Genomic DNA, 13,839 nt, shown 5'->3' on the forward strand with positions numbered 1-13,839 from the left:
GTATTATTAATTGTACAGCAAGTTGAAGAAACAAAAAGAATCAAAACCATATTTCAATTTCATTAATGCCATATCTACGTTTCTGCTCAACTCGTCACTACTATCTTACTTTACCTTCCCTTGCTCTTCGATTCTCACAACCCTTTCATTTAATTTGTTGCTTCTGTCTTCCATTATCATTATTTCCCTTCTCGTCTTCTCAATTTCCTCCACTCTCCACCCAAAACAATAGAATAGAACCTTTCACTTTGTTTCTTAGTAGCCTCTTTGTTCGTAGCGATAGTTATTGAAGAAAGCCGCCATTTCCAATTTCTCACCATTCGGATTATTTGGCTTAATAACCTCGTTATTTATATATTAGTTCTTTCTGTTTTCATTCTTTGGTCTGCTACTCCGTTCTCTCTGTTCTTCTGTCATTTGCTTTGTTTGTCTGTTGAATACAAAATATGGATCCTGTTATAACTGGTGCTGCTGCCAATGTTGCTTCGGAGGCTGCGAAAGGCATCTTCCATGAAGTTAAGCGTCATATGAGATATGTATTCATCCACAAGAAAAATGTTGATAAGTTCGAGGAGAAATTAAAGTCGTTGATAGCAAAAAGAGCAAGTGTTCAGCAAGAGGTTGATGCTGCAAACAGGAATGGGGAGAAGATAAAAGCCGACATTGAGCATTGGCGAAAGACTGTGGACAAGGTAATCGATGAAGAGGACAAGAGGGTGAAAGATCTTGAAGAAAAAGCAAAGAACAAGTGCTTCATCGGCTTGTGTCCCAATATCAAGTCTCGCTACCAGCTTAGCAGGAAAGCAGAAGATGGTGCCGCGGCCGTTGACGATCTCATCGGGCAATGTCAATTTAATGGAGTGGGATATCTAGATGTTCCAGAAGCTATAGTGGATGCATCTCCTAATGGCTTTGAGACCTTCAAATCAAGAGAGAAGGTTTTCAACGATATCATGGAGGCAATGAAAGATGCTGCTATCAGCATGATAGGGGTGTACGGAATGGGTGGTGTGGGCAAAACATCACTAGTCAATGAAGTTGCCAGACAAGTCCAAGAGGTTAAGTTGTTTGATTCGGTGGTTACCATAACTGTGGCTCAAACTCCTGACATTCAGAAAATTCAAGAAAATATTGCAGAATTATTGGGTTTAAGACTAGAAGATAAAACTATAGATGCAAGAGCTCGTAGATTGCATGAAAGGTTGAAGAAAGAGAAGATGGTTCTTGTTGTTTTAGATGATATTTGGAAGAAACTAGATCTCAGGGAAGTCGGAATTCCATTTGGAAACCAACACAAAGGATGCAAGATATTGTTGACGTCAAGAGATCAAAATGTTCTCTCCAATGAGATGGATGCTGACAAAACTTTTGCAATTGATGATTTAGACGATGAAGAAGCTTGGGACTTGTTTAGGAAGATGGCTGGGGCCGACAGTGTTGAAAGTTCTGAGTTGCGATCTACCGCAATTGAGGTAGCCAAAAAATGTGCAAGATTGCCGTTGGCCATTGCAACAGTTGCGAGGGCATTGAGAAATAAAGGTTTATTTGTTTGGAAGGATGCTTTACGGCTACTACAGAAGCCTTCCTCAAGAAACTTCACTGGGATATCTGCAGACGTATATTCAGCTATAGAGTTGGGTTACAATCATTTAGAAAATGAAGAACTCAAACAGGCTTTTCTGCTTTGTAGTCTAGTACATCGTGATGCAAGCATTGATGACTTGTTGAAATATGCCATTGGTTTGGGTGTAATTAAAGGTGTTGACACCATGGAGGAAGCACGAAATAGCTTGTTAACAATGGTGAGTAAACTCAAAACCTCTTGCTTGTTGCTTGGTAGTACCAATAACGAGTACTTTAATGTGCATGATCTTGTTTATGATGTTGCCATGTTAATCGCTTCTGTGGACAATTACGTCTTTGCACCAAAGGAGGAGGATGTTCTGAAAGATTGGCCTGATGAAGAGAGAATGAAAAAGTGCAACAAGATTCATTTGGTATTTCCAAGTATTAGAGAGCTTCCTGACGAGTTGAATTGCCCACAGCTTGTTTATTTACGTGTGTTTAGCGAGGATTATTTCCTGAAAATGCCACTCAACTTCTTAAGGAAAACAACAAGTCTTAAAGTCTTACATGTGACTAATATGCATGTTTCTTCTCTATCTTCGTCAATTTGTCTCCTAAAATGCCTTCTTACATTGTGCTTAGATGGATGTGAATTGGGAGATATAGCCATTATTGGAGAGCTTAAGAATTTAGAAATTCTTAGCTTTTCAAATTCTGATATCAGAATTTTACCTAAAGAAATTGGACAACTGGTTAAACTAAAGTTATTAGATTTAAGTTATTGTACTAAACTCAAAATAATTTCACCAAATGTCTTATCAAGTTTGCCCAAATTAGAAGAATTATACATGACAGGCACTTTTATTCAATGGGAAGTAGAGGGACATGCCAATCCCCGAAGCAATGCTAGTCTTGCTGAATTGAAGAAGTTGACTCGTTTGGCTGCTTTAGAAGTTAATATTCTTGATGTTGAGGCCATTCAGGGGGCTTGTTCGTTGAAGAGTTGCAAAAGTTGGAAAGATACAAGATTTTCATAGGAAATTATGATAAGCCATGGTTTGATGGAAATGAGTATGGGCATGGGTGTTCAAGGACTCTGGCACTTGACTTAAGTATAACCACTTATCATTTGGATCATGGAATTAAGATGCTTTTGAAGAAAACTGAAGCTCTATATTTAGATGACAATCTCTTCCAAGATGCTTCAATGATTAAATATATCTTTAATGATAATGGTTCAGTTGATAAAATTGAATTTTCTCAATTGAGATATTTGATATTTAGAAGGCTACCATATCTCATTAGCTTTTGCTCTGAAGACAAAAGCAGCTCTACCTCATTGCCTCAACATGAGTTGCCTCTTTTCAGTGAAAAGGTATTTATTAATTTTTATCTTTTACTCGTTTTAAGATATATATTAATCTTATTTTCAATTTTCTTAGATTTTCTTTACAAGATCAGCCAATATTCTCAAATGTTAAACTCTGTGGGACAATTTTGGGCATCCTAAGGAGCGTATGCTAATATATAGTTACATAGGTTGATCTCACATGCAATAAGGTTGGTTTTCGTTCTTTCTTTCAGTGTACGTAGAACAGGGCATGTAGGTTGTTGAAATCCTGCAAATGCTGTCTGCACTTATACCCTTCATGCTTTGTTACAAAGCTCATTCAGTTTAATGAAGTCAAAGATATTGCTTTTAAAAAAAATATTAAATTCGTATTATTTTATTATATCCAGAATGACTCAAAATATAAATTGAATAGAAATTTAGTTACCATTATAAATTTATAAATTTTGCACTCTATAATCTGTTTTACAAATTGTGTAGTACTATATTTATCTTTTTTTTTTTTGATAAACTTATATATATACACAAGAGTCTGACATAATTGTAGGTTTAATTAGAGATCTTAAGGGTCAAGCTTTTGTTCATTTTTGTAAATAAATTTCAAAATCAACATTCTAAAATTAGGCATAAACTACTCTTTATTAAATTTTTTAAAAAATTTAAATATCATCTAAATGCCAGCAATTAAATCTCATTACAATTCTATGATTGTTTAAAACTAAAAAAATAGTCTTTCTTCCAATGTCTTTTTTATTTTTTGTACTATTTTTAATGTAAATTACTTACATGTATGTAGATATGGTTCTCTTGCTTGGAGCATTTGGAGTTGCTGTCAACTGATGTTGAAAGGATATGGCATAATTCTTTTTGCAATCTTGGGAAGTTGACAACATTGTTCATTAACTATTGTGACAACTTAAAACATTTATTAACATATTCCATGGCTAGAAGGCTAGTGCATCTCGAATACTTCGAGATAAGTTATTGCAATAGTTTGAGAGAGATAATTTCCGCAGAGGATATTGACGAAGAAAGCAAGGCTCAGACTTTATTTCCTAAATTAGCCTCTCTAAACTTAAATTGTCTTTGGCATCTCATTGGATTATGCTCAAAACATCAGAATATTGAATTTCCAACCTTGAAGTCACTGTACATAGGTGATTGTCCAGAACTGAAGGGGTTCGTATAGAAATCTACAATGGAAGGGAGCCAGTGTTTCTCTAGTCATGTTCTCTTTGATGAAAAGGTAGATTATTGTTAGCATTCTTTTCAGTACTTGTTTTCCTATTTCCATGCCTTTAGCCTTAATTATAGGAACAAATGCATTTAAACATTTCATTAATCAACAGGATCAATTAATTACGTACAGGTTGCATTTCTTAGTTTGGAGAACATTTTTATTTCCAACTTGAGAAGCATAAAGATGATATGGCAGAACCAACTCCTTGTGAATTCATTTCCCAAACTACAACGAATGCAAGTTGCAAATTGTGATGATTTATTGACCATTTTCCCAACTAATACGCTGAGAGCATTTCAAGGACTGCAGACTCTACGAGTTGAGAGATGTGCTTTGCTAGAAGGAATATTTGAAGTGGGAAGGTCAAATATGGAAGAAATATGTGCTGTCACCCCTCAACTAAGAGAATTGCATATTGAGAATCTACCAAGCCTCAAGTATATTTGGAAAAATGATCCCCAAAAAACTTGTAAATTTGCAGGAAGTACATGTTAGTTGTTGTGAGAATCTGAAGAATGTATTTCCAGCCTCATTGGCCAGATCAGATCTTCCACAACTTAGAGATCTTCAAATAGTTGGCTGTGGAGGAAAGGATATTGTTTCCAAAAAGCAAGGATTGGAAACGGCTGTCACTTTGGCTGTCACTTTCGAATTTGATCAAGTATCCTCCCTCACTTATATAACCAACTTTTAATTTATTTTGATAGTGTGTCGACACATGTATTAAAAACAATTAAGTAGTATGTAATAAATAAAAAAATCACTTGTTTCTTTTGTTTTAACTCACAATGATCACAATCAATAACTTAAAATTTACTAGTTTCAATAGGAAAAAGAAAAAAAAAAGGATTGGAAACGGCTCACTTTTGAATTTGATAGAGTATCCTCCCTCAATTTCACTTATATATCTTTCATTTTATTTTTATAGGGCATTACATGTGTCATTAAAAAAATTAAGTAGTATGTACTAGTTGAAAAAAAAAAAATCACTTTGTTTCTTTTGTTTTTACTTTTCAAGGATTTCTATTTTGGTTATTCAATTTTGAAAAATCACTATTGTCATTAAAAAGAAGTTTACAAAAGTTTGAAAATGTAATCTAAGTGTATGAAGACTTGCATATACAACATATTGTGTTTGCTTTGCTCAATAAGTTGAGGAGGTAATTTTTCATTTTTTTCTTTGTTTAGTTATTCATTTTTGGATACTTGCTAACTTGTTCTCTTACTTTAAAATCTGAATAATCTTACATTCACTTGGTTTTGTTTCATTAACAATTTAATATGTTTATCTGCCTCTATTTTTGGTTACATTGCCTACACTGCAACAGCATGCTTCGTCATTGGATGGCCTACCAAGAACACTGGCTTTGACCATGCATCAAGGATCCACGGTTACAACTATGGATTTTCATCCTTGGCAACACACATTGCTACTTGGTATGAAAGTTTGTTTTTATCCTTTGCGTCAAGACTAGCTTGGAACTTGTCTCCGTTTATGATATAATGTTGTGAAAATTGCTCAAGAATCAACAAAGATAAAATTCAGAGAAAATAAACAAACAGAAAAACACAAGAATTTACGTGGTTCGGCCTCTTGCCTACATCCACGGAGTGAAACTGTTATTCTATTATTGAGACTTTAAAGTACAATAAATTGACCTTTATGGTTTCCCAAACTAACCCAAGATCCCTTGCACACTCTTCCTCAATAACCTCCCAAAAACACTTCCTCAATAACCTCTCAAAAACACTTACTCAAACCACTCTAGTTCCACCTAGAGCAAAAGATAGAGTTACAAGATGTTCCCTCTCTAGAGCTCTCAAAGCACTACTTGCAATTCTAAAACCTAGAAATTCACTTTTATAGTATAAAAGTCCAAAGTAGAATGTGATTAGGATTTGATGTGGAATAAGAAGTTTAAAACTATACAACTACTTAATATTGTATACAAACAAAAATCCTAATCAAATAAGATCTAGAATTCTAGTCAACTTAAAACTCAACAAATCTCCACCTTTGACTTGAATTCAAACTCCTTAAACCTCTTCCACTAGTCGCACCTAATTGCAACTTTCTAACTCCACCTACTTTCCAACACCTTGAACAACTCTCCAAGCATAACACTTTCTAAATCATTGGCCTTTATAATTACAACGATTACACATACTGAATCAAGCATGGTCCAACACTTGATTCCACAAAACGGCCAATGCACCTGTGTAGCCGTCAAGTCAATGGTACTAATTGACTTCGGAAAGGGACCTCGACGACCCTTCCAATTCACTACTGGCAAGATTTTTCGTTCTTTCACCATCGTCTACACCATGAGAACCTTTCATCACCTCCTCGACAAATGAAATCTCACTTTGGTAGCTACCATCCCCTGTGCACTATTCTCATCCTTTTGAGGCCTCACATTCTAGACGATACAAGCCATTATGCAAATTTCCTCTTATCAGGACCATGTCGCCTTGTGTGACTTTTACCACTCCATCACAAGCAGAATATCCATACCCTTTGGAGTCTAACAGGCTCAATGATATTAGATTCTTACGCATCTTTGGGACATAAGCCACACCACCAAAAGAGCGCACAACCCCATCAAACATTTTGATTTTCACCACTCCAAGACCTATGACCTTCACTATTGACTTATTACCCAAAGTCAAATTCCCAGCCACCCCTTCTTGAAGTAAATCAAAACAATCTTTTTGATAACATATGTGAGTAGCAGAAGCAGAATCTAAATACCAATAAGAATTTGCATCCATATTTTCTGAAATTGTAAGAACATCACAATCATCACCTTCAGCAACGAAAGCACACTCACCTTTGTTCTCGTTACTTTCATCCCTTTTTGTAGGACAATCCCTTTTAATATGCCCATACCCTTTGCATTTAAAGTATTGAATATTGTTGGATCTAGACTTGCCACCCTTAGATCCCTTACCAGTTGACTTCCTCCTATTAGCTTCAATTACCAATGCCAAGCCATTTCGATCTCTATCCCCTTCTTTACTTTTCTTTCAAGCTTCACGAGACATTAACGTTGCTTGTGTTTTTTCTAACGTTATTGTATCCATCCCACATATAAGAGATTCCACAAATACCTCATAGGGGTCTGGAAGCGAAGCTAGGAACAATAGTGCATTTTTCTCTTCCTCCACCTTGACATCAACCTTCTTCAACTGATCAATGATTCCATCGAATTCATTCATATGCTTCATGAGGTCTCCATTCTCCTCCATCTTTAAGCGATACAACTTTCGCCTAAGCTGCAACTTGTTAGAAAGACTTTTTGTCAAGTAAATTTTCTCTAACTTTGCCCATAATCTTAGAGTAGAATCCTCATCAATAACATGATTAAACACATTATCTCCAATGCAAAGCCGAATAGTGCTCACACACCTTTGTTCTAACTCTGCCCATTTAACATCCTTCATGTCATCTGGTTGTCCTTTCTCCTTTCCTAGCAAGGGGCGCATTAAACTTTGCTGTACAAGAAAATCTTTTATCCTTCTATGCCACTGCGTGAAACTAGTCTTCCCATCAAACTTCTCAATTGAAAAATTCGCAGAACTAATAACTTTCGACATCTTTGTTGAATTTTGAATTTACCGAACTTGAAGCTCTGATACCAGTTTGTTGTGAAAATTGCCCAAGAATCAACAAAGATAAAATTCAGAGAAAACAAGCAAATAGAAAAACACAAGAATTTACGTGGTTCGGCCTCTTGCCTACATCCACGGAGTGAAACTGTTATTCTATTATTGAGACTTTAAAGTATAATAAATTAACCTTTATGGTTTTCCAAACTAACCCAAGATCCCTTGCACACTCTTCCTCAATAACCTCCCAAGAACACTTACTCAAACCACTCTAGCTTTACCTAGAGCAAAAGATAGAGTTACAAGATGTTCCCTCTCTAGAGCTCTCAAAGTACTACTTGCAATTCTAAAGCCTAGAAATTTACTTTTATAGTATAAAAGTTCAAAGTAGAATGTGATTAGGATTCGATGTGGAATAAGAAGTTTAAAACTATACAACTACTTAATATTGTATACAAATAAAAATCCTAATCAAATAAGATCTAAAATTCTAATTAACCTAAAACTCAACATATAATGTCTTTGAGAGCAGTGGGTTCTGCTATTGGAGAAATCACACTCTGGGAACTTGGAATGCGTGAGAAGTTGGTTACAAAGCCATTCAAGGTGTGGGAAATGTCGACATGTACAACGACATTTCAGGTTTGTGTGTCATTACTTATTGAGATTTCTCTCTATGTTGTACTTTTTCAAATGTATTGAACTATTGCAGTTATGTGACTCATGTTTGTTTTAACAATTTCTATGGGTTTCAACCTTGCAATTGATTTTGTTGGAAGAGTTACTCGTAGGCTTTGATGGTCAATGATACACCCATATCTGTCAGCCGTGTCACATGGAGTCCTGATGAAAGTTTAGTAGATGTGTGTCTTTTTGATAGATTACTGACAATTTAGCTTTTGCATATGTTTGTACTTATTGCCTTTCTTGCTGCAGGCGTTGCATTTTCCAAACACTTAATTCACTTGTATGCTTATCATGGATCTAATGATCTAATCCAACACTTAGAGGTTAGTCGATAATTTTTCTACTTCTCCAGGTAAATGAATGCATAACTGGTGTTTGACTATTTCTTGTTCTGCTTCTTTTTTTAACAGATTGATGCCCATGTTGGCGGTGTAAATGACTTAGCTTTTGCTCATCCAAACGAACAACAGTACATTGTTACCTGTGGAGATGACAATCTCATAAAGGTGAGAGATGGTAAATTTTCTCTAAAAGTTTTGATTAAACTGGATATTTCTTGTTATCATCCTAATGAAAGAAATGGAGTAGGTCTGGGAGTCAACGACGGGACAAAAGCTGTATAGTTTTGAAGGTCATGATGCACCAGTTTATTCCATCTGCCCACATCAGGAACAGAATATTCCGGTAGATATACGTAAAATGTCGTTGGTTATTGATTATATATACTTTTTAGTGTTAAGAATAGGAAACAAGTGACCAAGCCTTCCTTGCAAAATTGCTGCACCAGTTGCCTTTGTTTCCGTCTTGACTGCAACTCAAACCAATCCCCACTACCTAAAGATGCTGTCACAGCCACCTTGTTAAATGCACGTAATTTCGTATAACATTGTGCTCTCACCAGTCATCGCCTGTAATTTATGATTCCCCATGTGGTTTAATATCCATCACAGAGCTGCCTGCTTTCTTAAACCATTTCCATACTGGTCCAAAACATTTGACTCACTCTCTTTTAACCTTTTAGGCCAGTGTCTTGTGGAGATTACAGTGTTTGTTGGTTCAACTGAATGCTTAGCTTACCTTTGCAATTTGGATGGGAATTTATACTTTCATTTGCTGATTATCTACATCATTGCAGCTCATATATTCATCCGCTGTTGATGGGACAATTATACACTGGTCATATAATGATCAGCATTTTGGAGCTGACTTCGTTGCTCTAGGTCACGGGTGTACTACAATGCTTTCCAGTGCTGATGGAAATAGGTATGATCACTAATTTTAAGATAGGAATTTTAGTAATTTCCTGTTAAAAACTTGGAGTTGTGTTCATTCTCCAAAAAGTTTGTTTGCTTATAACACCTTTAATTAACCTTTTGTTGTCCAAATTTACAAGTTCTTCATTTTGTTCTAATTTTGAACTTTTTATTAATTTTTAATTTTTGTTTCAGATTGTTCACTTGTGGGACAAGTAAAGATGGACAATCTTATTTGGCTGAGTGGTATAAAAGTGAAAGAGTAGTAAAGAGGATTTATACTGGGTTTACAATGAAATCAGCTGGTGTAGTGTCATTTGACACGACTCAAAATCAATTTTTAGCTGCAGGAGAAGATAGTCAGATAAAGTTTTGGGACATGGATAATAGCAAACTTCTCACTTTCACAGATGCAGAGGGTGGACTCCCTGTAAGTTAAATGCTCAAATTTTATAGCTCTTTTTAAATCAGGTACGCTATTAAATTTGGTTTTTAAATAATCATATTAATTGCTTCAGAGTCTTCCCCGTGTGAGATTCAGTAAGGAAGGAAATCTCCTTGCTGTCACAACAGCAGACAATGGATTCAAAATACTTGCCAATGATGTGGGTCTCAGATCTCTAAAAGTTGTGGATGATGCAATAGAGCACACTAAACCTTGGCAATTAGCTGAAGTTGTGGATCCTATTCAGTGCCGGTTAGTTAACTTACCTGACAGCACAGATACTTCCAGCAAGGTTTGTTAGTTCTTCTAATAATCAGTTTTATACCATGCTTTTGTACTATCTAGCTCTGAATCATTGCATCTCTTTGAAGGTTGTTCGGCTTCTATATACCAATTCTGGTGTTGGTATTTTGGCACTTGGTTCAAACGGTGTTCAGAAGCTATGGAAGTGGCCCCGCAATGAACAGAATCCATCTAGGAAGGTACAACACTTTCTCTTGAATAACATTGCTTGTTTCACTTGCGAGATTTTCTCTATAATTTCATTTTAATGGAGAGAACTCTAAAGTCCTTTAAACTTTAAAGGCCACTACCAATGTTGTTCCACAGCATTGGCAACCAAATAGTGGTCTTCTTATGACTAATGATGTCTCAGGTGTCAACCTGGAAGAGGCTGTACCATGCATAGCACTCTCAAATAATGATTCTTATGTAATGTCAGCCACTGGTGGAAAAGTTTCTTTATTTAACATGATGACTTTCGAGGTATGCCTTCATGTGCTCTTGTGTTGATAGTTCTTTTTGTTTGGCATGCTAATAACACATGATTTGCAGGTAATGACAACATTCATGTCCCCTCCTCCAGCTTCAACTTTCCTAGCATTCCAGCCTCAGGATAATAATATCATAGCAATTGGAATGGAGGATTCAACTCTCCATATTTACAATGTTCGGGTGGATGAGGTGATACTTTCTAACATTTTTTTGACGTGTTCTTACTATTCTTCTTCCCCTTGTATTATCCTGTTCTCTTAAGTGGTCCCAATGTATTCTGTTTTAAATTTTTTAGGTGAAATCAAAATTGAGAGGTCACCGAACGCAAATAACCGGTTTGGCTTTTTCAACCAGCCTCAATATCTTGGTTTCTTCAGGTGCTGATGCTCATGTAAGTGGAATCCAGGCTTGTCATTTTTACTTATTTTAGTCCATATCTTATCTATGGAGTGTAAATGATACAAAACCATTAACTTTCGAAAAAATCATTAAAAAATAGAAAAGATATAACTAATTTTGCCAATTGGTTTTTGTACATAATTTTGTCAATTGTTAACGTTTAATTTTTTATATTTTTATAATGCTCATGCTTTCTTCTTTCATCTGGTTTAGGACCTTTTACGTGTTTCTTGTAACTTTTTTTATTGATAATTACATACTCTTGTTCCCACTATTGGCCATGCATATTACTTGCTAACATCTTGCTGTTCTCTGCAGCTGTGTGTGTGGAGCATTTTTACATGGGTGAAAACGAAATCGGTTGCAATGCAAATGCCAGCTGGAAAGGCACCTACGGGTGACACACGAGTACAGTTTCACTCCGATGGAATTCGCTTGCTGGTAGTTCATGAAACGCAGTTAGCAATATACAATGCCTCCAAGATGGAGCGTGTTCGACAGGTTGGAAAGACAAAAAGTGGTGTAGATTTTAATGATATAATATTGAATTTGACAGAGGGAACACTTTCTAATCCATTGATTTGCTGCAGTGGGTTTCTCAAGATGTTCTGCCTGCGCCCATATCTTATGCAACATACTCCTGTAACAGCCAATCTGTTTATGCTACCTTTTGTGATGGTAATGTTGGGGTGTTTGATGCTGATAGCCTGAGACTTATATGTCGTATTGCTTCATCAGTTCACCTGTCCCAGGCAATCTTAAAGGGGTAAGTTATCTGTTGTATTCCCGTGCAAGCATGGTGCCTGTAGTCGCCTTTAAATTCCTGTTAGTAGGTTTTGGTGCATTGCATGTACTACAGCAACCATTCAAATTTTTCTGGTGTTGCTTTCGTAATGAGCATATTGTTTTTTTAACAGAAAGCAAGTTGTATACCCATTTGTGGTGGCTGCACATCCGAAGGAGGCAAACCAATTTGCAATTGGTTTGAGCGATGGATCCGTTAAAGTGATGGAGCCCACAGAATCGGAAGGGAAATGGCAAGTGAGTCAACCGGTCGATAGCGGTGTGGTGAATGGTAGGATGACGTCGTCATCTGCAACGAGCAATCACACACCGGATCAGTTAGAAAGATGAGATATGTTATACTAGTATCCAAAAATGTCTTGTGTAATTTATGAAATGTAGATGCTTAGGTTCTTGCTTGTTAGTCTACCATATGTCCCAACCCCATCTTATTTAAAAGTAAGGGTAAATGTTTTAGGAATTGCCCCATTCTTGTATAATCCTCCTACTTGATTCATAGTTGTTGTAGTTTTAATTTGCTTGTACTTAACCCCTTTAGAGTGTTTTTCTTTTTTCTTGGAAACAGACTTAATACTATTTTTATTATTTTTGCCTAATAAACTCATTAGTAATTTTAATTTCTTGTATTTTAAGTACTAAATTATCTTTCAATCAAGAAATAATCATCATCCAATAAGCATATATATATATATATATATATGTATATATATATCAAGCTGAGCCTGCAGAAAAGAAGGGTAAATAGAGACTTAACTAAGATTGATAAATACTAATGCTTCATTCATTTTAATTGAGGGTGAATTTGATAGAACGTTAATTCATTGTTAGATTTAACTTCCCCTGTAGTATGTATATATTTTCACCTTCTCCCCTTTTCGATTATCAAAGACCCCTTTAATAATCATAATTACACAATTATCAGGGACACCTTTGTCCTCTCAGGTAACTGTTGTGCACATGACCTGCACCCCACCATAAAAAACTGTTGTACACATGACCTGCACCCCACCATAAAAAACTGTTGTGCACATGACCTGAACTGTTGTACACATGACCTGCACCCCACCATAAAAAACTGTTGTGCACATGACCTGCACCCCACCTGCACCCCACCATAAAAAACTGTTGTGCACATGACCTGCACCCCACCATAAAAAACTGTTGTGCACATGACCTATGGCCCAACCCCATGTACTTTATTAGGCTTAAAGTGAATTGTTTTTAGTGGCATGTATATGAGCACGCCAAGCTTGGAACGTTGGAAAATATAGTATTAGTGTACAGCAAGTTGAAGAAACTAAAAGAATCAAAACCATAGTTTAATTTCATTGCAGAATAGAAGGGTAAATAGAGACTTCAGTAAGATTAATAAAGGACTAATGCTTCATTCATTTTAACTAAGAGTGAATTTAATAGAACGCTAATTCATTGTTAGATTTAACTTCACCTGTATCATGTATATATTTTCAGTTTTCTCCCTTTTCGATTATCAAGGACCCCTTTAATGACAAGTTGCATACGCAATTATCAAGGACCCCTTTCTCCTCTTAAGTTCCCGAAGCAATTTTCATCAATCCAAACCATTCATTTATCGAGATGTAAAACAAAAAATTTAATATGCAAGTGTTGTGCACATGATGGCCTATGGCCAAACCCCATGTATTCTATTAGCTTAAAAGTGAATTGTTTTTAGTGAAATAAGAGCTCGCGA

General features: G+C 35.9%; 2 protein-coding genes across 2 annotated transcripts; both read left to right on the forward strand.

Annotated features, from left to right (window-relative positions):
- Positions 1-446: 446 nt before the first annotated feature.
- On the forward strand, positions 447-4,851 carry LOC18507221 (disease resistance protein At4g27190-like). The gene is given in 4 exon segments (XM_088806703.1): positions 447-1,802; positions 1,932-2,547; positions 2,550-2,941; positions 4,639-4,851. Coding segments are annotated over 4 exon segments (2,577 nt in total).
- A 3,675-nt stretch (positions 4,852-8,526) lies between these two features.
- On the forward strand, positions 8,527-12,642 carry LOC18600521 (topless-related protein 3-like). Its single transcript, XM_088806454.1, has 14 exons — positions 8,527-8,618; positions 8,703-8,776; positions 8,864-8,959; positions 9,042-9,137; positions 9,589-9,716; positions 9,902-10,136; positions 10,225-10,443; positions 10,523-10,633; positions 10,737-10,916; positions 10,986-11,114; positions 11,221-11,316; positions 11,643-11,825; positions 11,915-12,090; positions 12,242-12,642. The coding sequence occupies exons 1-14, from the start codon at positions 8,564-8,566 to the stop codon at positions 12,456-12,458; spliced, it is 1,995 nt and encodes a 664-aa protein (XP_088662580.1). The 5' UTR covers positions 8,527-8,563; the 3' UTR covers positions 12,459-12,642.
- Positions 12,643-13,839: the final 1,197 nt, after the last annotated feature.

Source organism: Theobroma cacao, chromosome 5, assembly GCF_053813885.1.
Source record: "Theobroma cacao isolate CCN51 chromosome 5, ASM5381388v1, whole genome shotgun sequence".
In the NCBI taxonomy this organism is placed as follows: domain Eukaryota; kingdom Viridiplantae; phylum Streptophyta; class Magnoliopsida; order Malvales; family Malvaceae; genus Theobroma; species Theobroma cacao.

Excerpts from the sequence above, each read along its gene's own strand:
- LOC18600521 (XM_088806454.1), top strand. The coding sequence starts at position 8,564 with ATGGTCAATGATACACCCATATCTGTCAGCCGTGTCACATGGAGTCCT. Across the intron at positions 10,137-10,224 it reads ATGCAGAGGGTGGACTCCCT|AGTCTTCCCCGTGTGAGATT; the intron begins GTAAGTTAAATG and ends TAATTGCTTCAG. Across the intron at positions 10,444-10,522 it reads GCACAGATACTTCCAGCAAG|GTTGTTCGGCTTCTATATAC; the intron begins GTTTGTTAGTTC and ends ATCTCTTTGAAG.